Source organism: Puccinia triticina, chromosome 6A (assembly GCF_026914185.1).
Source record: "Puccinia triticina chromosome 6A, complete sequence".
Taxonomy (NCBI): Eukaryota; Fungi; Basidiomycota; class Pucciniomycetes; order Pucciniales; family Pucciniaceae; genus Puccinia; species Puccinia triticina.
In genome coordinates this window covers 150,069-175,107 of record NC_070563.1, presented here as the reverse complement: position 1 = coordinate 175,107, position 25,039 = coordinate 150,069, and the positions used below count along the sequence as shown (strand labels likewise).

The window sequence follows — 25,039 nt, the reverse complement described above, 5'->3', positions numbered from 1 at the left end:
TGCGAGTTTGGTGTAGTATCACCACCCCCTACAAACTTGGATATGTTATGGCCTGGTGTATAACTCTCCGGGGGAGAGTTGATGCCCGCTACGATTGTGTAGTCGGGTGGTACCTTTTCTTGCTTCCCCGGGGTTTTTACAGGTTATGAGCCCAGCGTTGCCTCTGTTGCGTGTTCAATTCCCATTGCCTGCATCTCACACATGTCACATCTCCCCAGCTTGTAACCATCACATAACATGACATAACTGTGTTAGCTACTTCTAGTCTTACATATGAGCATATTATTGATTATTGGTTTAGGAGTGTGGTTGCCTTATAGTAGTTCCACGGTTCATGGGTACCAAAAGTCCCATTTTAGGATAAATCACAGTATAGTCTTTAAAAAAATAGCATTAGTATAGTAGCCAGTATGCGTGAAAGTTGACAGTTAACAAGTCTGTTGGGGAGTAACACTTAGATTTGTATGGTGTTGCAAGCGCGTCTGGGCACTTACCCAACTCCCGCTTGGCCGAGTGCCTCCGGGGGTTGGGTATGTGCCCAGCGGGCTTGATTGGGCAGGTTGCGCGGGGGGCAGAGCTTGGCACACAGCCAAGTCCCGCTTGGCCGAGATCAAGCTCTGGGCCGATGGGATCTGTGACTTGGCATGCAACATGCCGGTCATCAGACGCTGGCCCTCGTCTCTGCCTCGAAAGGCAAGAACGATGTGCCCTTGAGGAGGGGAAACGTTCTCCCTTCTCGACATCACACATCAGACATCAACAAGGGAGCTTTTCCTTCTTGATGGCCGGTCTGTAGGCTGGTCATTGGGGAGGAAAGACTCCCTTCGAGGTGTTCAATACTTGTATTGATGATCAGGAAGGGAGTCTTCCCTTCTTGATGACCAGTTTGTAGACCAACCATTGAGGAGGGAAACTTCTCTCCTTGATGGCCGGCACAGCGTTTGGCGTGTGTGGCACCCTTGCTTGAACTCGGCCCAGCGGGGCTTTGTCCCGAACCACCCCGACTTTGGACTGTGCCAAGCAGGGGTTGGATGTGTGCCACCCACGCTTTGGGATTGGCCAAGCTGGCTTTAGGGTTGGCCACGCGCGCTTGGCCTTTTTTTGGCCGAACTTTGGTGAGTGCCCAGACGCACTTGCAACACCATATGTAGTTTCACACCAGCCCATTTGGTGTCCAATCCAATATCACCTCTGTTATCAGTGATATTGGCTTGCGGGGGAGTGTTATGGCCTGGTGTATACCTCTCCGGGGGAGAGTTGATGCCCGCTACAATTAGGTACCTCTTCTTCCTTCCCCGGGGTTTTTACCGAGCTTAACTAAGCCTCTCAATCAGAGGGTCGGGGGGGCCCGACCCCGCGTCCCGAAGGGACGCTCTCCAAAGGAGAGGCTTACTTGTAAAGTCGGACCCGCGGCCTGAGGACAGTCAAATTTTGGCAGAGAAATGATAAAAAATAAACTCAGCACAAAGTCAAAAATAAATAAATGAACTCTCTTCAATGCCTTTTGGCACAGTTGTAGCTGCCCATCTTGAGCATCTGCTGGATTTTTTTGGGGGAAATTCGGCCATAAATGGCCTGCTCAGCAGCTATTTTTGCAAGGGCACTGACACAATTGGGAAGTTAGATTTTGATGACCCGCCGGATTCCACTCTTGTCGGATCAGGGAGAGTCCCACGGCTCTTGAAGTATTAAATTGTATTTTTAATGAAATATGTACATATTTGCAATTGGTGGCGCTTATGGCTTATAATGTATGCATTTTGCTATTTATGCCATAAGGAGCGGATCAATCCAAGAGTTTATCTGGGCCTGCATTGGGCGGATCACTCCAATGCCCAATACTTATCCATCCCCACAGTTTCCTAATGCTATGGAAATGTGGAGCTTTGAGGGCCATACATATACCAAAAAATCACAAGCTTTTCAATGATCTGGGAGGCGTGACCAGAATCAGAGCGCTTGTGGGTGATTTGGGGGTTGTAATGCCCTCCCCAGCCAAATGGCTGGTTGCGCTCGCGCAAGATTTGGGACATTATATTCAAGTCCCTCCTTCGGAGGCGCTTCGCGCCTCCTCGGAAGGAGGGGACTTGTGTTAAGTTAGGGTTTTTACAGGATACAGTGCGAGTGTCTGTCCCCTGTATTTCTGTGGCAAACTAAACTGTTGAGCTTCACATTGTGGATATGGACTATATTCTGGCTTCACACATGTTGAGCTTGGGGAGCAGCGAGCAAGTTAAGAAATCTTTTCAATTCTGGGACCAGAAGCTAAGGAGAATCTGATGGTTGTACCGCTGGTGACACGTTTATTGAACTTGAGCTCTTTTCCAGCCAGCAAGCTTCTGATGACCCTCGATAGCCTGGTAGAGTTTTGCGATGGAGGGGTACTTGTCGACGATGTCCGGGGACAAGCCTTGGAGCGCTCCTGATTTGAAAAGAGCCAGCGCCGAATAAATCCTCAAGTCGGCCACGGTCAAATTGTCCCCAGCACTGAAAGTGCTGGCTTTGTTGGCCAGATATTTGTTGAGATAGCTAAGCGATTTCGGGATTTGCTGCTCCGCCATCATCTTCGTCACAACCTCCTTTCCTGGATGCTCGGGTGCAAAAAATGCTAGCACGCTAGAGTACAAGTCTATGTAAAAGGAACCCCAACGAACAAAAATGTGTGAGCTGACATCTGGTGACACTAAAAGCCTAGCCCCGGACGAGTTCAACATACCATCAACAAAAGACAACGGGATATCAACGCTGACAGCCTCTTCTCGATCATCCGGGTAGAGGCCCACCAACCGACCAATGTAACGCAGGATTGCAACTTCTTGAGAAATCACCTTCTTCCCGTCAACTGTCAGGATAGGAACCTGCCCGAACGGGAGAGTCTCCTTGATTTTACCGAATTCCTCTGACGTCAATCGTTCATCGGTGAAGGGGATCCCACCGTAATGGAAAGCCATGCGGATGCTGTCGCCTCTGGCTCCCTGGAAAAATAAGACAAAAGAACAGGATTGCTATTCGTTAAAATCTCGACCGATTCAAGAAATGGAACGCAGTGAGAGAAGCCATGAAGAAACCGAGAAAAAATATCTGAAGAAGTCGAAATTCCGCACCTTGATGTTAAAGTAGGTGAGTTTATAGGAGGACATGCTTGGTTGACTTGGGTGTATTACTATTCCGGAGTAGGCTGATGACAATTTGATTGGGGATGCCGAACTACATGTGTCGCTTTTCGAGGCTGATTATAAGTAGCAAGTCACAATCCTTTGCCTTTGTCAACCATGTAGACCCAGGATGACGCAGGGATTGGAGCACGTGGAGGGATCACTGGTATGTAGTGTCCCTTGCTTCCTTTTGCAGTAATACTTCACTTTTTCAACCCGCCATTCTTTATGCTTGGACGGATCCCTAGCCCATAAACTCACAAATCAACCCTAATCAACCCCTTCCAGAAGACCATGTTATTTCGCCGAATCAATTAATCTAAATATCTTGTAGACAATAGACCACATTATTCACAACATGACACGTCCCATACTTCTTCTCCCCCATGATGACTAGGGGAGGGGCAGGAAAAAGGACACGAATTTACTTTCTTGAGCATTTTTGACAGATAAAATCAAGGAGCAGTCTTTCTTGGTAGGGTCGATCTGTTGAGATTATGGATTTTTCCAGCTAGCAAGCTTTTCGTCAGACTCGATGGCCTGGCGGAGCTGAGCGATGTGAGGGTACTTGTCGACGAGGTCGGTGGGGCATTCTTCGAACTTGCCAGATTTGTAAAAGATGATCGCCGAGTAGATCCTAAGGTCGGCGATGGTCAAACTGTTCCCAGCGCTGAAATTAGTAGTTCCAACGGTGGCCAGATAGCGATCAAGGTAGCTCAGCATCTTCGGGATACGCTCCTCGACCCACATCTTTGTCACCATCTCTCTTCCGGGATGCTCGGGTGTCCGACAGCCAACCACAGCCGCGTACAAGTCTTACACGGAAGTGATAACTCCGCGTTCCTCCCATAAACAAGTTCAGGATGATGATCTAGATGTATGCCTGGGCGCTTGTTGAGGAGTCAGCTTACCATCAACATGGCAGATCAAGATGTCGACCTTGGCGGCTTCTTCTGGATCATCTGGGTAGAGGCCTGTTAACCGGCCGAGATATTTTAAGATGGCAACCTCTTGTGGGATCACCTGATTTGCCTCGTCGATGGTGAGGACTGGCAGCTGTCCAAATGGGAGAGTTTCCTTGATTTTGCCGAATTCCTCCTTGGTCAATCGTTCGTCGGTCAATGGAAGGCCATTCGGACGCTGGTGGCCCTACCTGCCTGGAAAATACAATCAAGGCCAAGTGCAGGGCATCGTCCAGCGTATGTACCATCACAGCGGAATTGAGAAGGGGTGGCCATGAATGCCACGAACCGTGTCAAAATAAGTGAGTTTGTAGGATGGCATGGGTTGATGGTTGAGCGAGTCGCCTGTGAAGGTCAAGACGGCCAGAAGGGGTTCTCCGGCTTGAGCCCCACAGTTCAGCTCCAGCCGGGCAGGAATTCCGGATCGCTTCTTCTTTCGAATCTCCGCGCATGGAGCGAACTCCACCGAGCTTTGCAGTGCTGCCCGTCGGATCCACCGCCGTGCATTACGCTCCCCCAAGGAGGCCAGGGCCGCACGCTTGTTCGGACCAGTCGATCAGGGAGATGGGAAGCCTGCCGCTGCCATTTTGTTTGTGAAGCGGGCACAAATCACCGGGGAAAGCTTGATCATGTGACCAGGGCGCTTTGAAGCTCGGTCTCAAGCCCAACTGTCCATTCTTCTGAAGCACGGCCGAGCACGCTGGACCCCGCCATGCCCTTTAATGTTGACAAAAGCCTCTCTGTGGAGCGGGCTGGGTGTTCCCCCGGATACACGAGCGGAGTTTTGGGCGGACGGAGATTTTATTTGTGCCCAGCCACCTGCCAAGGTGGGATTTCACCACAACAGACCGCCGAGCACCACTGCGCAGTCATCGTTACGTGGAGCCATCCCAAGACCGGCGACTATCCCACATCATCATCTCCTCAGCGCCCAGCAATCCGGTCTTGCTCAGGCAGTTGGTCAAGATATCTAGCTGGTCGACCTCATGACGACTCGCTCCGGAAACCGGTTTGCTGTTCTGGAAAGCCATCGCGGCGAAGACGACGAGCCCGAATCGCCCAAGATCAAGAAGAAGAAGAGCAAGAGCGTCCTGCCGGGATCGCCCAAGAAACCCATCAACGAACAAGGTCGATCGAGTTCGGTCTCGAGGAACAAGCAAACCGAACAGTCTAAGAACAAGATGGCCACCCGGCCGCTCGAAGTTTCAGATCAGATGGGCGTCGGTCTGCGTGGCCGAAACACTGCCCCGACCCACTCTGATTACGATTTACTCGAGAAAGGCGCCGGGAAGGCCAGCACCCCTGCTCCTACCTCAGAAAAAAATCACGCCCGAGTCGCTAAGAAAAAGTCGAAAAATGTCATCAAACTCTCCAAAAGGGATGGCAAACTGTCCGAATCCCATCCCCCCGCCCCATCCATGGCCGCCCTTTCGTCGAAGGATAAACGGGCAATGGCCCTTCTGGTCGTCTTGTGTAAGTCATTTCCCCAATGCTTTCACGTTCTTCGCCACTTTCCCTTCCATTTTTTTCTTTTTTTTTTTCTTTTCTTTTTCTTTTTTTGCTTTTCTTCATATGTAGACATAATCTGATCGCTTCCCTTATTTCAGATATGCTTCAGGGTATCCCCGTCGGTCTGGCGTTTGGATCAGTCCCATTCTTACTGCGAGCACGATTGTCTTACACACAAATCGGGCTGTTCTCGCTGGCCTCTTATCCGTACTCATTGAAGCTTCTGTGGTCGCCGATCATCGACTCGTGTTACTTCCCTAGCATCGGCCGACGAAAATCGTGGATCATCCCCGTCCAGGCCCTTGTTGGTGTCACCCTATGGTGGCTAGGTGACCACGTCAGCATCCTAATGGATGCTGAGATCCCCGACGTCAAAACTTTAACCGTCCTGTTCTTCACTCTCGTCATGTTTGCGGCTACCCAAGACATTGCTGTCGATGGCTGGGCTTTAGAATTACTCTCTCAGGACAATCTATCCTATGCATCAACCGCACAGACCGTAGGATTGAACATAGGATGTCAGTGGATTTTCTTTTTTTAACACTCAATCTACAAGTAGTCGACTGACTCTTTTTTCGGTAGACTTCCTCTCGTTCACCGTCTTTCTGGCTTTCAATAGTCTTGAATTTAGTAACAATCGATGGAGGAGCTTGTTCGGCTTCCCCATCCAAGATTATCCGTTGATGACGCTATCGGGTTACTTGAAGTTCGGGGGCGTCTGCTTCATACTAGTGACCCTATACCTAAGTTTCTTTCAAACCGAGGATCCGGTTGATAAAGACTCGCCAGAATCTAACATGGATGTCAAGAAGGTTTACCAGATCATGTATGAGATTTGCAAGTTAAAACACGTCCAAAGCTTCATCCTTCTACACTGTATCGCCAAGTTGGGCGTCAGTGTTAATGACGCTGCGACCAGTCTGAAACTTCTCGAGAAAGGCTTGAGTAAAGAGGATATGGCACTCAGCGTCCTCATCGATTTTCCATTCCAAATCTTCTTGGGCTACTTTGCTGCGAAATGGAGCAGCGGAGATAAACCCCTACAGCCGGTCAGTGGCTTTGTGACCTTCCCAAGCAGTGCATTATCTCACTTATACCTCCTGCTTACATCCTCCTTCGTTATTTTTAACCAGTGGATTTGGGCCATGTGGTTCAGATTGGCCTTCAGCGCATGGAATGTCGGACTGGTCTACTTCTTTCCCGAGGCTAAACCACTCTCAAACTCATATTTCATACTGGTGATTGCCTCGACGGTCGTGTCAAGTTTTGCTAGGTATGTGATTGTTATCCTGAATCCACACTTGGTGATTCTTCCTAACCCGTCTCTTTCATATCACTTTTCAAGCACCGTCCAATTTGTTGGGATATCCGCCTTCCACACTCAAATTGCAGACCCCCTGATCGGAGGCACTTATATGACCGTAAGCTGGCTCCCCAAGCACAACACCTGCCACGAGATCGCGTGTCCTCATTCATTTTATCTTCCCGCTCTTCTCTCTGCTTCTCAGTTACTCAATACCGTCTCGAACCTCGGAGGGACTTGGCCCAAGTACTTTGTCCTGAAGGGCGTCGACTTCTTTACCGAGGCAAATTGTTTGATTCCCAATGCTAATAGTACTCAACGGGAGATCGACGGTAAGTGGCGAAAACTGATGCAAAAAGAAGATGGAGAGAGTATTTTGCCGGGTATCATGTCCTTTTCTGGATAAGGCTGAAATATTATTGTTTTTCGTGTGAAACAGGTAAAGAATGTGTCTCGGATTTGGGCAAAGCCAAATGTACAGATTTTCATGGAAACTGTCATACGATCAAGGACGGCTACTACATCATGCAGGCTATTTGTATCACACTTGGCGCGGTCCTCTTACTGATTGTGATCGGTCCGGCCTCAAGAAAACTGGATGGTTTGTCATAGTTCTCTCTTGTCTCCTTCATTTCATTACTGATCAAATTCAAGTCTTACTGTTTTCTTCTGTTCTATCCCCGATATTCGAAATTGATTTAGCACTTCCTGCACGCGCGTGGCACGTCCGGAAAGCGTTGTAACTGGAATGTTAGTGTCAGAAAAAAGCTTCCTTTGCATACGTAGAATACATAGAGAGATACAAAGCATTTCTCTGTCTTCTATTCAAGTGATGTGTTTTGATCAATGACAACTGGAGGACTTCCCTTTGGTTTGGAATACCAGCTAAATGCTTTTTTCTATTTCTATTTTCCATTTTCAAAGGGGAGCAAAAGTGGTTTCTATGCTAAGAAATAGAAATTACAAATAGAAAATAGAAAATGGGCTGCTTGGCGGGAAGTGCTCCACTGTGTAGTTCCTGTTTTTCTCTCTTTTCTGCTTGTTTGTGCTTCTGAACCTCTAAGAATTGAAAGAACTTGCTAGATCATCCCCATACTTCTGGTTGGCTCTCAGGAGTGACCTATGGGCAACATGCTTTTTGTCTTCATGAGGAATGTTAAGACCTGGCATCTTCTCTTCATAAGCTCCCAAAATTGTGTGTGCAGTATTTTTGATGTAGCACAAAGTAATCCAAATATATTTGTGGTCTTCAAAGTTGAAATCATAAATGCATAAACATCAAAGCATATGTGAACTTGGCTGGGACATGCTTACATAAGCCCAGCCAAAGTCACTTATGATTTTATGTTTAGAGTCTTGGGAAAAAGACTCCCATTTCCAGACTTGTGGTGTTGCAAGCCAGTTTGGGCACATGCCAAAGTTTGGCCAAAAAAAGGCCAAGCGCATGTGGCCAATCCCAAAGCCCACTTGGCCAATCCTCAAGCCCACCTGGCACACTCTCAACCCCTGTTATGGTCTGTTCTGGGAGAGGAAGATGGAGTCTGGAGTCTGGGGTTCTGGGGGTTCTGGATCCAAGATGGTAGATTGCAGGATGAGGAAGAGGCTTGGATCTCCAGCCTCTCAAACCTTGAGCATGGTCCGTGACATGTACATGTAGTCTATGTACATGTGAGTCTGCACTGCAGAGCCCACACTACGGCTCATAACAATATCCCCCCTTTAATGCCCAAGCCGCCCCCTTTTCTGGTTAATCAATGAGAAATAAACAAATTCTTCCTCTTTTGGCTCTGCATTCTGTCCCTGGGCAGCATTAAAAAACCCAGTTGGAAAAAGCTTGCCATCTCACTTTCTTCTCCACGTCCTCCAATGCCTGGCCGCCACCTCTGGAAATTTTGAGTTGAACTCTGCCAATAGGTCTCCGCTGTTCTTCAGGTTTCCCTCTGCTTCCCACAAATTCTCCGCTGGTCCAAATCCGCGCCAGCTGATAAGGTATTGATTCATCCGCCCTCTCCGCCCGCTGTCCAGTATGCCGTTGACCTTCCACTCATCTCCGCCGTTGACTGTTACCGGTTCTGGGATCCGCCACTGTTGGTGGGCAATTTTGCCAGGCTTGTGTTTTGTGGAGTAATGACACGTGGAAAACTGGGTGGACTCCCTGCATGGAGAGCAGAAGGGTCAGTTTGTAAGTGGATTTTGAAATTCTGCTAGCCACTAGGAATGGTCCAAGCCAGTGGTGTTCCAATTTGGGGCTGGGGCGGGTTGTTGAAATATTGTGTCCGTCCAGCCAAACCTTGTCTCCACTGTTCCACTCCGGTGTGTCCCGCACTCTTCTGTCAAACTGGCTTTTCATGGCCTCTCGCGCCGCTTCCAGACAGTGCTTAAGCTCGTCCTGTACCTCGGCAAGCTGGTGGAGTTGCTCCGCCACTGCTGGTACGCACTTCTCCGCCAACGTAATTCCCATGTACAATGGGTTGAATCCGTAATTTTCCTTGACTGGGGACACCCCTTTTGAGGTGTGGTTGTTGTTGTTGTACGCAAACTCTGCCGTCGCCAGGAGCGGAGCCCAATTTTCCTGTCAGTAGCTCACAAACTGGCGGAGGTATTGTTCCACCACTTTGTTTGCAATTTCCGACTGTCCGTCTGTCCTTGGGTGGTATGCCGTTGATGGGTGGAGGCGGATGCTGAGTCGGTTGTCCAATTTGCGGGTGATTTGGGATACAAAAATGCTCCCTCAGTCGGAGTTAATAGTCTTTGGAGTGCCGTGGAGCTTCCAAACGTGCTTCACCATCAGGTCCGCTAAATGCTCCGCATTTATGGACTTCCTGCAGGGGATAAAGTGTACCATCTTTGTCAGGCGGTCAACAAAAGTCAGTATGCTGTTGTAGGAGTGGGATTCAGGAAGGTCTGTGATGAGATTCAGGGTGTAAATGGGTCGGGTTGACCCGTCAGGTTTCAGGGCGGGTTCGGGCACGTTTTGAGTAAAAATTGGCCAATGTATAACTCAAAAGTGGTAATGAAACCCTTTTGCTGAATGGTGAAGGGTATGATGGAGTTGCAAGCTCTGCTCTTCTGTTATCAGTCAACAAGACCCACCAAGCTCAGCTTGGCAAGTTTTATTAAGTGATAGGTCTGGTCTGTTCCAGATGAAATCTGTTTGACTGGCAACGTGTAAGTGTTTTAATTACTTTGCTATAAGGATTGAGTTATTGTTATAAGGGTTGAGTTATTGTTATAAGGGTTGAGTTATTGTTATAAGGGTTTTAGGATTTGAGTGTGGATGAGTGTTGGGTGACTTGTGAGTTCTGGGTGAGGAACTGGGGAGCAGATCACTGGGGGTGGAGAGAGCTCCTTTTATAGACAAAAGTGGAGCCCCAAAGGGGCTTGTGGGTTAGGGTTTCAGCTAATCTAGACAACAGGGTGAGGGATTTTAGCTGGTGGGAGTAGATACAAATGATGTCATAACCCCTCAGGGGCGCATGAATGGTGTCAGAATATACCACAGAACATTCTAAACATGCCAGGGGTGCATACATGATGTCAGAATATAAAAAAGAACATTCTAACGCATGCATGAGGTGACGGTAGACTGCATGAGCTGTCATACAGGGGGAATTAGTGTATACACAAAGTCTGAGGCTGCAGAAACAGTGTAAATGATGTCATACTATGTATATAAAGGAGTGTATGTAGTTAATATGTAATGAGTGTAGCCTGACAGGGAGATGTATGTTTGTATCCTGTGATGTGTATAAGTGTACTACTGTGAAACTTGGGTTGAGGCCGGTGACAGCTGGGTTACTGGGGCTGGCCGTGTGATAGGTGTCCATGAGGGGTAACTTCCACACTAGAGGGGGTCCAGGGGTACTTCCAGTGGTGACTAGGGGTGAAATTGGCCGTAGAATCCATTTCTGGGGTCCATTTGATGGTATCTTGAGGCTTGGTGTGAGTAATTATGTGGCATAGAAAAACTTTTTATTTTTCCACTTTTCCGTCTACCACACCAACCCTCCTCAGAAAATCCTTGGGTTGGGTTTGGGCAGACAATTATCTTATTGGGTTGGCCCGGTAGACCCGACTATGACCCGGACTTGTAGACTTTTTCTGGTTACCCTAGCTCCCACCGGCTTCCACATCACCACCAAGACCCATGGAAAGATTCACCCAATTGACTAAGCGAATACAATCAGCAGATATGGATCCGCCGCCTCTTTCTGAGGCTCAAACACAGCCATCAGTCACTGAAAATTAAGATTCAACGTCAACGGTGTGGTGATTTATATAGGCGAGCGTGGTAGAATGTCCACTCGGGGATAACACGGGCGGGAATGCACAGAGCGGCTCAGGCAGAGTGCATTCTGGTGACATAAGCACTGAGGATGATGTCAGAAAAAGCACGCTAGGAAAGCTTACGGAAAGTCACGCGCAGACCGGAATGCATGGATTGCGGATTGGGTATTTGGATCGCAGCAGAAAAGACAGGGCTGGACTGCGGCGGACTACACACGTGGACTGGTAGCAGCGGCGCGTCAGCGGGTGAGCCACGACAGCCAAAGCAGGTTCCACCAGCAGGTGGAACCGGGGTGGAGGCGGTGGTGAGAGAGTGACTGGCGGGGGCTAGACAGAGGATGGTGGGAGGTCAAGCGTCGGAGATGAGCAGAGTCTGGGAGAGTGACGTGTGGAAGAGTGGGCAGAGCTGGAGGACTAGTGCGGGAAAGTGTCAGACGTGCTGGATTGGGTGGGAACGGCGATGCGCATGGAGGGAAGGACGGGAAAAGGGGGCTCATGGACTTTTCTCTTCTCTTTCCTTATCCTATTATCCTATCATCTTACGGATTACTCATTATTGTACTTACAACTTACAGACATACTAGAGTTATTAGGAGATATATTTGTGACCTTATCTTTACTTTCAGAGCTACTTGCGGATTCTGTGCTTACGGAGTGCGGAGCTTTATTCACTTGCGGATTATTACGCTATAGATCAGGCTCAGAGAGGAGCGCTGAATGCTAGCGGATAGTAGCAGTGCGGAGCCGAGTAACCAACAATCACACAGCCCAGACACTAATAATCTTGAAGAAGGCAGTCAGCGGACATTTTCCACCAACTAACCAGCTTTTATTCTCACAATGGTCACTGCAACCCCTGTTGCTTCACAGAAGAACCCAACCACCAACAAGAATGGATCCGCCAAGCTCCCTCAAGAAAAAGAAACCACCGAATCAGCTCCAGACAGGAAGAAACAAAAGTCTACGAGTGATGTTTGGCTTCATTATGATAAGGAAATCACCGGTGAGTGACTCAATAGTTGTATACATAAGTTTGATGATCGATCAAAATGAGACTAACAAAAAAAAAACATTAAGGTGACAAAATCAAGGCAGTATGCAAGGCCTGCAAATGCAAGATGGAAGGTGTGAGTAAGAATGGGAAAAATTACCTCTGGCGCCACCTTGAGCAATGTACCTCCCATCTCACCAGGAGCAAGCAAACACTCCTCAGATTAGGTGAAGCAACGTCGGCACCAACTTGGGTTTTTTGTCAACAAACCTCCCGCAACTTGCTGATCAAGATGATTATTGCGCATGAACATCCTTTTAAATTGGTTGATCATCTGATGTTCCAAGCTTTTCTCGCTTTGCTTCAGCCACGGTTCAAAATCTTCACCTGCGGTACCGTGAAGACATGTGATGCAGATGTTCAAATCGATGAAGGAGAAGCTCATGACTGAATTCCAAAAAACCAAACAAGTGGCCTTAACAACAGACCTTTGGACCTATTCAAACCAGTCCTCTTTCATGGTAGTATCATGTCATTTCATCTCAGAGGACTGGAATCTTAACAAGCGCTTGATCTCCTTCAAGGAAACCCCATCGCCCCACACTGGCTTAGCAATTTCCAAACAGCTTATCTCAACCATTCTGGAATGGAATTTTTTTGACAAGGTGGCATTTATCACGGTTGACAATGCCGCCTCAAACAACAGTGCAGTTGATCGACTCTTATCCGTGCTTCAAGATCGCAGCTGTTCTACCCCGGCCTTGGATGGCAAATTTTTCCATGTTTGATGCTGCGCTCACGTGATCAATCTTGTTGTGAAGGACGGCCTCCAGAACCTCTCAAGGGCGATTTCTAAGATACGCAAAATTTTTTGTTACACAAAGAGCACACCATCACGGAAGCAGTTGTTCCAGGAATTGATCAATCTAGTTAACATGAAGAAACAAGTGCTCCCATTGGTCGATGTTCCTACTTGTTGGAATTCCACATATGACATGCTCAAATCTGTGCTGCCATATCAAAAAGCACTTGACAGCTTATCAATGCAAGATGCCAATTTCTCCTCTTGCCCTAGTAAAGACAAGTGGGAAGAAATCTCTTTGATGTGTGAATTTCTTTCATTATTCAAGACACGTATGTATTTTTTTCAATTCAAAGAATGTCTTCTTCAAGTTGCTGATTACATCTGTCTACCCTCAGCAACTTTAAAGCTTGGGATGACCGATCATCCAACTGCACACCTGGTATTCAAATACATGAAAAAGATTGACCAACATCTTCAAGGGTGAAAGCGCTGCGCTTCAAAAAGCGCAGCGCAGCGGTTTTGGTGGCCGCTGCGCTGCGCTGAAAGTAGCGGCCCCGCCCGCTGCGCTACCGCTTTTTGGGTCTGGCAAGAAGCAGGGACCCGCTACTTTCAGCGGTAGCGCAGCGGAACCATTGCTGCACTACACCCGGGGAGTCCATCCACGGGGAAATCACGCGGATTCCACGTGGTAGCCGCGCGCGAGGTCAGACCAGCGGCTGGAGGTCCAGGGAATCACGGGGTCACCACCGGGAGGATCACCCGTGGATTCCACGGCAGCTTTTGGCTCTGCGTGGAATCCCCGTGGATTCCCTGTGATCCCAACGTGAAGGTCGAGCCCACGGGTGGATCACGGCTCCTTCAACCGTGGACTCCCCAAGGAATCGCCGTGATACCCACGGGCGGGTTGGGCCCACAAGAGGCCACTCAGCTTTCCCCCGTGGTTTGAATAGCTAGCCCGGGGCGGAGCGGATCATATCCGCGGGTAGTAAGTAATGTAGCAGAATGTGGTACCGCCAGGGTACCACGCGCTGCATTGCAATCCAAATGGCCGTTGTGAAAACATAAAAAAAAGAGATACATAGATGAAAAAAGAGATAGATGAAAAAAATGACAAAGATAAAAAAACACAAATGAAATCAGGGAAATGTGAGAGAAATGATAGGGATGTTGGATTGGACAAAACAACCTCTCTCGATCTTTGCGGCGAAGATCGGGGATAATGGGTGAGCTCAGCACAACGGGCCTCAGGGCTTGGTTGTCGGCAGCCTTGCGTCTCTTGAACTCGCGCTTGATGAGCTCGAGGTGGACTGGATGTTTGACGGCGAGGAATATCAGCTGGCTGAGCTTGAAGGGGTCGACAAGCAGAGCACGGTGTTCATGTTGTTATTGACTTGCCAACATTGACGACGGGCCCGGCAGACTAGCTGATCCAATTCTGCTGGTGTCCTCCTCCTCCTCAAACACACAAAAAAACCGCACCCAATCAGCACTACATGCGACACAAGCATGTTGAAGTGTCAATCTAGCACTGCTTAACACATCGTTGCTTACACATCCAATAACCATTGGGGCAACACCACACATCATCATAAGCATACATCTACTGTATTCAACTGCAACATAGCAATGTGTACTTAGCTCAATGGTTAGAGCATCACTCATGAATGCTGAGTATGTGAGTTTGACTCTCACAGTACACGAGGTTGTGGGTTCAACACCCACTTCACTCGGACCTTTCTTTTCACCTGTTCAATAAAGCATGCCCAATAAAAAACGCACCTTTCCCATAGCTCCGAGGCCAACCGCGACGAGCTTATTGAGATGGTCAGCAACGACAGAGGGCCTGGGAGCCGCGAGCATGCCGAGCACGATCGCCGCGCCACGGCGCTGGCGTTGGGCAATCTTTTTGGAGGTTGCATTGGGAGGCTCGTCGACGGCGGCGTTCTCAACAACCCAGACAAGATGGAATATCCTCTTCATGCCGGGCTCGGCCCCTTGAAGCTTGAAGTCCAGGTGGTCTTGAAGAGTGGATGGCCTCAAGCACCTTGGATCTTTGTGGATAGGCTGGTCATGATCGGCCGCAGTTTTGACGATGAAGGCGGAGAAAATCCAAAGTACCAACCAAGCCAAGGAGTGTGATGGACTGCTTGGTTGTTCCTGGATTTTTTCTTGGTAGGAGGCTTCGTCAGACAAGTCCCTTGTTGCCCTGGGTCATCCAGAGTAATCAAGCCAGACCGGAAGTTTGAGCCGCGGCGGTTGTCATCAAATTAGCCCTCATCTCCCGATGAGTCGGTTCCACCGGCAATGCAGGGGCAGCCGTGGGTTCCTTGTTGTTCAGAACAACGGGGAATCCATGGCTGCCCCTGTGCTGGTGGTCTCCACGGCAATCCCGCAGGTGGCCGTGGAATCCTCGTCATTCTTGATGTGGAAATCCCAGGCGGGTGGAGACAACGGGAAAGCCCGTTGTCTCCACGCATTTTCCACGGGAGGGTGGAGACAACGGGGGGAGCAGTGAAATCCACGTGGATTTCACAGAGCCGGTGATCCCGCCGTCTCCACAAACACGCGGGCCAAGAAGCACCCCCGCCGTGTACCGCTTTTTGAGCTGGCCGCGTAGCGCTCCCCCGCTGCCAGCCAAAAAAGCGCAGCGCAGCTGTTTTGGTGGCCGCTGCGCAGCGCTGAAAGGAGTGGCCCCGCCCGCTGCGCTACCGCTTTTTGGGTCGGGAAAAAAGCGGGGCCCGGCTATTTTCAGCGGTAGCGCAGCGGGACTGGCGCTGCGCTTCCGCTTTTTGGGCTGACCGCTGTGGTGGCCAAACTGGTAGTCAAGATCAGATCAGTCCTTTTTCTTAGTCTCAGCTTCACCGGCACAATCCTCAAGATCTCATCCTCAAGACTGCAAGATCCTCAAGAACCTTCCCCTTCCCCATCTCTTTATCATCCTCACTTCCAATTCCTTTCCTTCTTTTTTCATCTTTTCCCTTTCTTAGTCCTAACACAGTATGTACTGTGGGTTTGTTTGAGATTTGTGGTTCTTCTTTTTTCCTTCTTCTTTTTCTTTCCTTCTTTGTTATGTTTCTTCTTCCTCATTTCTTAGATTGTTGGTCTCTTTGGCTCTTGATTCATTTCTTTGTTTTATTTCTGTTTTCTCTTCTTGTGTTGTTTCCTCTCTTCTTTTCTCTTTTGTCTGTGTTGTGTGCGCGCACGGCGCGCGAGGAGATGATGACATGCTTGTGACAGGCCTCCAGGAATCCAAGTTCCCGGCGAACTTGGAGGATAGGAGGCCATAGCACCTGTTCTGATCCAAGTCAGGGGTTATCAATTCATCGATCTTTTCCTGAATCCAAGTCCAAAGAATCCCCAGAGTCCTTTCCCAGAATCCTTTTTGCAAACCAACACAACCGCCGCCGAGGATCAAAACCCCGGCGAAACAACTTCAAAACCACTTCCACTACGCTATCCATTCGAATCTCTACGGCTTTTCTACTGGACCATCCGTGAGGGCAGCCACCAGGCACTTTTTCCCCTCCCAGCGCTGCCGCCGGCCTAGCACCGGACGGAGCTCCATATTTGGTCCCCCGAGCTGGGATCGAACCAGCGACCTCAAGATTTACAGTCTCGCACTGTGGTTTTGAGGCGTTTGGCGGTTATAAATTTCCTTTTTTTTCCTTCTCCTTTTTGATTCCCATCCGTTCGAATCACAGAATCCTAGCTGAACCAGCTTTGATTCTTTTCCAAATCACTTCTTGAGCATTCGTGACACGAGGCACGGATTCCTTTGAGGCGCTGACGGTGCCTCAGAGCCATCCCATCAATCCTCAGCGAACGATCTCGACCAATTGGCCTCTCCCCTTTTTGAGTGGATTCCTTTGAGGCACCGACAGTGCCTCAGAGCCATCTCTCATTCCTCGCCGCCCCACTTCGTCGCAGGAGCCGCTCTAGTCCTCGTTTTAAAGGATCAAGACGTTTCAGGCTCCCATTTCTTTATTTCTTTCTTTTTTTTCTTTAGGTGTTCAGTCGCGGGGCACAGGAGTAGCAGAAGTAAGTCCCCTCTAATTAGTAGCACCTCCGAAGCACTACTTTTTTGTCAAAGCATTATCGCCACCGCTGTGAGCCGCCCCTCGATTTCTGCTTGTTTCTCTCATCAGATTCACTCTCAAGATGGACGGCGTCACTGGGAATCCTCCTCGCGCGAGGATGGTCAAAATCAAACCTCAAAACAAGGCATTGAAGTTTTCGGGCTCGGAAGTCGAGCTGTTTCTTGATGACTACGAGCTAGCTGCAGAATTGGACGGCGCGTCTGATTTCGACAAGGCTCGTCAGATCGGCTCGTTTGTTGAGGATGGGGAAACTCGGACTATCCGAGCGACGCTCGATGGCTATAAGCCGCCCGATTGGTCGAAGCTCAAAGCCGCTATGCTGAGCTACTGGGTTGACGTCGACAAGGCTCTGTTCACTGAGAGAGACATCACCAGCCTGGTCGATACGTGGGCGAAGAAAGGAGGTGTTTCGTCGGTATCGGACTATCACTCGTTCCGCAAGGCTTGGGACCCAATTCAAGCCTACTTGGTCTCGAAGAGTCATGTCGAATCGTCCGAGGAGCTTAAGAAGCCTTTCTATCAGGCGTTTTCGGATGGTTTCCAGGGTCGTATTCGGGATCAACTCATAAAAGAAAATACCCTGATTGTGACACCCGATAATCGGGCTCGGCTGCCTTCTTTTAAGATTTTGCGAAGCGCAGTCGACACTGTCATGAAAGGACAGATATCTCTCACCATCGAGGACACGAGAACGTCAGCCCCGGTAGCTTCTCCTTTCCAAGCCGCGAACGATGCGATGAAGAAGATGGGCGAGGATCAGCGCCCGAAGACAACTGATGCCGCGCCCAAACCCGAGCCGTCTATGGAAGAACTCACCAGGCTTTTCAAAGCCTTCGAGCAGTACATGAAGGGAGAAGGCGGCAAGGTCTCGACGTCGACGGAGCGCCCGCCTCTAGTTTGCTATTATTGTCATCGCGAGCGTCACGGGACGGCTCGATGTCCGGAGCATCAAAAGGACAAGGAGGCGGGCCTTGTTGAGCAACGCGGCACAAACTTCTTCCTGCCAAATGGGGCCCTCATCCCCTTCGACCGCAGTCGCCCGATTCGGCATGTGGTCGCCTCCTATCAGCCCTCCTCTTCCTCTGGTCCACCCAGACCATCGACACCTACTCGCCAGTCATCCAACACAGCTACAACTGAGTACAAGACTAGCTGCGGATCGCTGCAGCCCTGGTATCCACCGGCTATTTCTTCTCAAGCTTTTGCAGGGACTTACGAGGCCGATCCGGCTGGCAAGAAGCGCCATGAGGAGTCTCGACCTTACAAGGCTCCCCTTGTGCCGTCTAGTCATCCCAAGAGGCCGATACGGAAGGTGGCGGGCGCACCTACAAAAACCGAAAAAGACAACGCGGAGGAAGAGCCAGAACTCTTCGAGTGAATCATGAATGACCCAGATCTACAAGATTCCTCCCCCAAGGATGTTCCGGTACGAGCGGCTACGCCACCGAAGGCTGCCGCGCCTCCCAAGGTCAGATTTGAGCGGGAGGTCTCCGGGGATCATCCGGACGCGGTGGATGGCGTACTCAGGAAAATCTCGGATTTGTCGGTTTCAATGACGGTCGCCGAGATCTGTTCAATCTCGCCGGCGGTAGCAGACGGCATGAAGAAATGGGTGGCTCGACGCCGTGTCGAGGTGGGCCCAGATGATTTGAAGGTTAATTCCGGGACTCTGGCCGAAGGGACCGAATTTGCAGAGTTAACCCCCGATCCAAATCTCTATTCCTGTCCACTGGGTTACCTCGCGTGTTTGGTTGGAGCTGGGGAGCATCCGGCTTCTCCTCTGATTGACTCGGGTTCTCAGTTGAACATTATTTCGGATGCGATGGCGAAGCGCTTCAATCTCACGCCCCGAGTCAACTTTTCCTCCGCCGTTTATGGCATCAACAATCAAGCTTGCGAGCTGATTGGAGTGGCGGAGGACGTTCCAATTCGGGTAGGGAAGAGCATCGTGGGCTCGTGTCACTTCTGGATCACGCGTCAAGACAGCCCATTTATTTTAGGGCGGCCGTTCTTGATCGATTTCGAAGCCACTTTATTGTTCTCTCCCTCTGGAGGGGAGAGGATTATCCTGCCGGACCCGGAAGGCCGCAACATCGAATTCCTCCTCTGCCCAACTGAGAAGGGTCGATGGGAGCGCGAATTCCCGTCGCACGGGAGGAAGGCGGTCTTGTCGCATTGTGGGAGGATCGTGGAGCTGCCCAAGGGATCACCCGATCCATCTTTTTTATGAAGGGAGTTGACCCGTTCGTCGGCAGTCTAGCGTCTCGAATTCTGTTCGATGGATCAACTCCCTCTCTAGAGACTCAAATTTCCAAGTCTATGCCGCTTCATTCCAATTCTTCTTCATACGCTTCAGTTCTGTTTCCAGAAAACGCCAAAACCCAAAAACACCAGAAAACCCGAAAATCAATCAAAAACATCCAACTTTTCGATTCCCACCCTCCGTTTCGCTTACTCACAGAATCCTTCTCATTGGGTCCTTCAAAGAGGGCTCGACACGCCCGCAACTCTAGCGCGATGGGGCTCGGTCAGCAGGGTTGTTCCGTGGGGGCACAAATTCTAGAAGTAAGTCCCCTTCCCTGTATGCACCCCCGGGTAGATACTACCGCACCTTCAAAAACATTACCATGTGCCACACTCGTGAGCGACTCTTTGGAACGCCGCTCTTTCTCCACGTTAGAAATTCCGTCCGCAAATCACCATTGTCTCCGCGAAGAGAATAAACTACTCTTGTTTCATCTCAAGAAGGCCTCAGCCCCACCTCGGGAACCCTTCGCAACTACTGACTTGGCTCAGGCGACTTCGTCTCAAGAGAAGCCTCAAGTTCTTACCTTCTGTTGTCTCCGCGAAGAGAATAAACTAATTCCCCTCCGCGAAGAGGCTAAACTATTGACGTCTTGTGACGGCCTCCGCAACAAGGGTAATCTAGTTTCGTCCGCGAGGACTCTCCGCAATGAGGCTAAACTTCCGAGCCTCCGCGATGAGGATAAACTAACGACCCTCCAAGATGAGGTGAAACTATTTCCTTCAACGACAGAGGCCTGGGTAGAGGAGTCGGAAGAAGATTATTGGCGGAGGGATCGGAGACTAAAAGTAAGTTCTCTCCGATTATGCACCTCCGGGCGTGATGCTCCAAATGTTGTCAAAGCTCTACCTCGTGCCACTATTGTGAGCCGTTCCCTGCCGTCCGGGTTTTCATATGCAGATAAGGCCCCTTTCAAAGATTTATCTGAAATGCGGACGTGGAGCTTGCTTCGGGACGGCCTTGGCACTCAATCTCAGGCTGCGCTTTTGAGCGCTTGGAAAGCCGGCGAATACGGGGTGTTTGCAGCCAAATACAAACCAGTCTCCTGGAAAGTCAAGCCAATCAACCAGCCAATGCCGCAAGGTCTTAATCCGCCTCTGCAGAGACCGCCACTATCCCGGGACCCCTACCAACCTCTTCCCCGCTCGCTGGCGGGTCCTTTTCTTCCCAAGGGGCGCGTCACTGAAGAGCGTCTTCAGGTAGTAAATCTCGGACCGGATGGCTGGCTCTGGCCAGACGAGCTGAATGTCATCAAGAACGTGCTGGCCGAGCGCAACCAATTGATTGCATTTGATGAATTGGAGCGTGGGCTTCTTAAGGAGTCGTATGGCCTTCCCTACATCATCCCGGTCGTCGAACATGAGCCCTGGCAGAAAAAACGAATCCCTATACCTGCCGCAAAACTGGGCGAGTACACCAGAATTCTCAGAGAACAAGTCTGCAACGGGTTGTATGAGCAATCTACCTCGTTGTATACTAGCCCGGTGTTCTGTGTCCTCAAGTCTAACGGGAAGCTTTGAATTGTTCACGATTTGCAACCTTTGAACAAAGTCACTGTGAAGGACGCCGGGATGCCTCCTGCTACCAAAGATTTTGTGGAGTCTTTCTTGGGTCGAGTTTGCTATGGGCTTGGGGACATCATGGGCGGCTATGATGAGCGCGCCCTTGATCCGATTTCTCGCCCATTGACAACATTCGATACGCCCCTCGGCAGGTTCCAGCTGACACGCCTCCCGCAGGGCGCCACAAATTCTGTCGCTGTTTACCAGGCGCAGATGATGTGGGTCCTGCAGGAGGAAATACCGGAACACGCGGGGGTTTTCATTGATGATGGGGGAATTAAGGGTCCGATTTCTGATTACGGCAACGAAGTTCTGCCTTGGAACCCCGGCGTGCGGCGGTTTGTTTGGGAGTACGCTGCGACCCTAGAGAGAGTGCTTTTCCGGATCAAAGAGGCCGGCTTGACGGTGTCCGCTGCGAAGTTGGCAGCTTGTGTTCCTGCTTTGGAGATTGTCGGCCATGTCGTGTGCAAAGAAGGTTGGCGGATGGCGAAGAACAAAATCAATAAGATCTTGAGTTGGCCGACACTGTTGGACGCGACCAAAGTCCGTGGGTTCCTGGGAGTGGTTGTGTACGTACGGATATTCATTCCGTCCCTGTCACAGATCTGCGTTCCCCTCCGGCGGCTGACGCGCAAGGACGCGGAATTTCTCTGGACCGAGGATTGCAAGAAAGCTTTTGAACAGCTGAAGTCGCTTGTGGGCCGCGACATTGTTTTGACCAAGGTGGATTACGGCCCAGATGCTGGACTCCTCAAGCTTGCGGTCGACTCGAGCTTTCACGCCGCCGGCGCCGTCCTCACTCAAGCTGATGCCAACGGGATCAACAGGCCTGCGCTATATGAATCCCTGTTATTTTACAATGTCAAGTCCCGGTACTCACAGCCAAAGCTCGAGCTATGCGGCGTCGCAAGAGTTCTCAAGAAGCTGCAAACGGTCTCATGGGGACAGCACTTCGAGCTTCTCGTCGACGCGCAATCTCTAGTTCAAATGATTAATGCCCCAAGCCTCCCTAACGCACCAATGACGCGTTGGGTGGCCTTCATACAGCTATTTTCGTTTGATATCACTCACCAGTCGGGCAAATCCTTCACGATGCCGGACGGTCTTTCGCGGCAACCTCAAGGAGACGAAGAATCCGATCCGCCAGTATCTGAATTTGACAAGGAGGCTCCTTGTATTAGACCACTGTCGGTTTTTTCGACGTACACGGATCCGGAGTACACCGGCTATCAGGAAGGTTTCTGGAGGGATCTGGAATCTTATCTCACAACGCTCGCGCGGCCCAGTGGAATGGACTCGGCGGCTTTTCAGGCTCTGAGAAGGAAGGCTGCGGATTTCTTTGTTCAAGCAGGCCGTCTCATGAGGCGGGGTAGCCCTCTCCCAAGAATCGTCGTCACCATCCCCAGTAAGCAGAACAAGATTCTCCAGCGCCTACACGAAGACCTGGGTCACCGTGGTACGGCGGAGACTTGTTGACGTGTGGCCAAACGTTTCTGGTGGCCGTCTTTGAAAAAAGCGGTTCAGTCCTGGTGCCGAAGCTGCGAAGCCTGCCAGAAGAGAGACTTGCGACGGCCGATGGAAATGCGCTACCCAACGGGCAAGGACACATTGTTCGGTCGAGTCTCTATGGAAGTTGTACACATCAAAGCGAGTGGCGCAAAGTACCTTATTGTCGCACGCGACGATTTTTTGGGCTGGGTGGAGGCTAAATTCCTTAACAACGTCACCTCTGAGGCTGTCGCCACGTTCCTTCAAGAGCACTGGACCATGCGGTACGGTCTAGCGCGCTCATATTCAACTGACGGTGGGTCAGAATTCGGCGGGGCTCTGGCGGAGATGCTGCGGTCTTTGCCGGGCCAGCATCGGGTCTCAACACCGTATTATCCCGAAGCGCAAGGCATGGTTGAGCGCGGGCACGCGCCTCTCAAGGCGGCTCTAGTCAAACTAGCGGGCAAGTCCGGCAAGAATTGTTGAAAGTTTTGCCGTTGGTCCTGTTTGCGGACCGCATCTCAGCCAAGCGTACAACGGGTTACTCACCGTACGAGCTGGTTTTTGGACAGCGCGCCGCCCTTCCCGTTGATCTGGACATCGAGTCTTTCCTTGGAGTGGATTGGGAGGAGGTGCGCAGTACCTCCGACCTACTAGTGGCACGATCGAGACAACTCGAGCGCAGTGAAGAATCTCGGCGAGTTGCTTATGACCGGATGATGAAGTCTCGGGCCGATGCTATCAGATACTGGCAAGATCAAAACTTGGGTCGGCTGCGTGGTCCCCTTATTCCCGGAACTCTAGTCCTCGCTTACAATCGGTTGTTGGAGGTCCAATGGGGCCAGCTCTTCGCCCATAAGTGGAACGGGCCTTATCGGATCGTCAAGCAGGTCGACGGCGGCTCTTATGTTCTTTCGGAGCTTGATGGAACGGAACTCAAGCGCCGGTTCGTGGCGGATCAGGTCAAGCGGTACTTTCCGCGCGGGGGCATTACTGACCAAAAGTAAGTCCCCCTCCTTAGTATGCACCTCGGGTTCTACTACTTCATTTGTTGTAAGCATTACTCTAGCCACTGCCGTGAGCCGCTCGTGGGACCCCCGTTTCTGCTTCCTTTTTCTTTAGCGCGGTTTTTCTTTGGATTCACGGCGACAAGCGTGCAGTCTAGGTACAGACTGTAAATGGTGGGGTAATGTGGTGGCCAAACTGGTAGTCAAGATCAGATCAGTTCTTTTTTTTTAGTCTCAGCTTCACCGGCACAATCCTCAAGATCTCATCCTCAAGACTGCAAGATCCTCAAGAACCTTCCCCTTCCCCATCTCTTTATCATCCTCACTTCCAATTCCTTTCCTTCTTTTTTCATCTTTTCCCTTTCTTAGTCCTAACACAGTATGTACTGTGGGTTTGTTTGAGATTTGTGGTTCTTCTTTTTTCCTTCTTCTTTTTCTTTCCTTCTTTGTTATGTTTCTTCTTCCTCATTTCTTAGATTGTTGGTCTCTTTGGCTCTTGATTCATTTCTTTGTTTTATTTCTGTTTTCTCTTCTTGTGTTGTTTCCTCTCTTCTTTTCTCTTTTGTCTGTGTTGTGTGCGCGCACGGCGCGCGAGGAGATGATGACATGCTTGTGACAGGCCTCCAGGAATCCAAGTTCCCGGCGAACTTGGAGGATAGGAGGCCATAGCACCTGTTCTGATCCAAGTCAGGGGTTATCAATTCATCGATCTTTTCCTGAATCCAAGTCCAAAGAATCCCCAGAGTCCTTTCCCAGAATCCTTTTTGCAAACCAACACAACCGCCGCCGAGGATCAAAACCCCGGCGAAACAACTTCAAAACCACTTCCACTACGCTATCCATTCGAATCTCTACGGCTTTTCTACTGGACCATCCGTGAGGGCAGCCACCAGGCACTTTTTCCCCTCCCAGCGCTGCCGCCGGCCTAGCACCGGACGGAGCTCCATACCGCGCAGCGGTTCCCTGCTGCGCTGCGCTAAAAGACCTCTTTTTTGTAGCGCAGCGCAGTGTTTCAGCCTTGACATCTCAATGAAGCTGCCGAAAAAGGACTGGCTCATATCGGGAAGCTGATCAAGCCAATGCAAACAAAATACAGGAAGTATTGGCCCAAACTCGAGGAGTTGTCGGCTTTCAGCATAGTTTTCGACCCACACTGCAAGTTAGAGCTTATTGAATTTCTTCTCTCAGACAAACTTGGTCCAATTGAAGCGAGCAAAGCTGTAGCTGGAATAAAATCTCAGGTTTATTCTTGATTCAATGAAGTTGTTGAAGCCCAAAAGAAAAATGAACCATCCACTGCTACTCTCCAACCCGATCCACCAAAAACTAGCGAGTCAAGTAAGGCTGAAGACGAGGAACGCGAGTGCTACAAGAGGTATTTTTGCCGGGAAGAAAACCATTGATACTACCTCCTCCATGGCTGAGCTCAACCTCTACCTTCAGGAACCTCCTGTTGGAATCGATTCCCCAAGGTTTGCAATTCTCTCGTGGTGGAGTGACAACGCGACTAGATTTCCTGTTCTGTCAGCCCTTGCCAAACAAATTCTGATGGCTCCAATGACTTCTAT

At 50.1% G+C, this 25,039-nt stretch overlaps 3 protein-coding genes across 3 annotated transcripts; 1 reads left to right on the top strand and 2 right to left on the bottom strand.

The window, feature by feature from the left end:
* Positions 1 to 2,303: 2,303 nt before the first annotated feature.
* On the bottom strand, positions 2,304 to 3,140 carry PtA15_6A16 (uncharacterized protein; the record flags this gene model as incomplete). Its single annotated transcript, XM_053169846.1, has 3 exons — positions 2,304 to 2,629; positions 2,717 to 2,975; positions 3,105 to 3,140. 3 exons carry the CDS (start codon positions 3,138 to 3,140, stop codon positions 2,304 to 2,306), a joined length of 621 nt encoding a protein of 206 aa, XP_053020943.1.
* Positions 3,141 to 3,650: 510 nt separating this feature from the next.
* Positions 3,651 to 4,439, bottom strand: PtA15_6A15 (uncharacterized protein; the record flags this gene model as incomplete). The annotated part of the gene is made up of 3 exons (XM_053169835.1): positions 3,651 to 3,970; positions 4,067 to 4,304; positions 4,407 to 4,439. The coding sequence occupies 3 exons, from the start codon at positions 4,437 to 4,439 to the stop codon at positions 3,651 to 3,653; spliced, it is 591 nt and encodes a 196-aa protein (XP_053020942.1).
* A 664-nt stretch (positions 4,440 to 5,103) lies between these two features.
* PtA15_6A14 (uncharacterized protein) lies at positions 5,104 to 7,672 on the top strand (the record flags this gene model as incomplete). Its single annotated transcript, XM_053169824.1, has 8 exons — positions 5,104 to 5,590; positions 5,725 to 6,144; positions 6,209 to 6,675; positions 6,760 to 6,899; positions 6,972 to 7,047; positions 7,135 to 7,261; positions 7,369 to 7,530; positions 7,632 to 7,672. The coding sequence occupies 8 exons, from the start codon at positions 5,104 to 5,106 to the stop codon at positions 7,670 to 7,672; spliced, it is 1,920 nt and encodes a 639-aa protein (XP_053020941.1).
* Between the last annotated feature and the right edge of the window lie 17,367 nt (positions 7,673 to 25,039).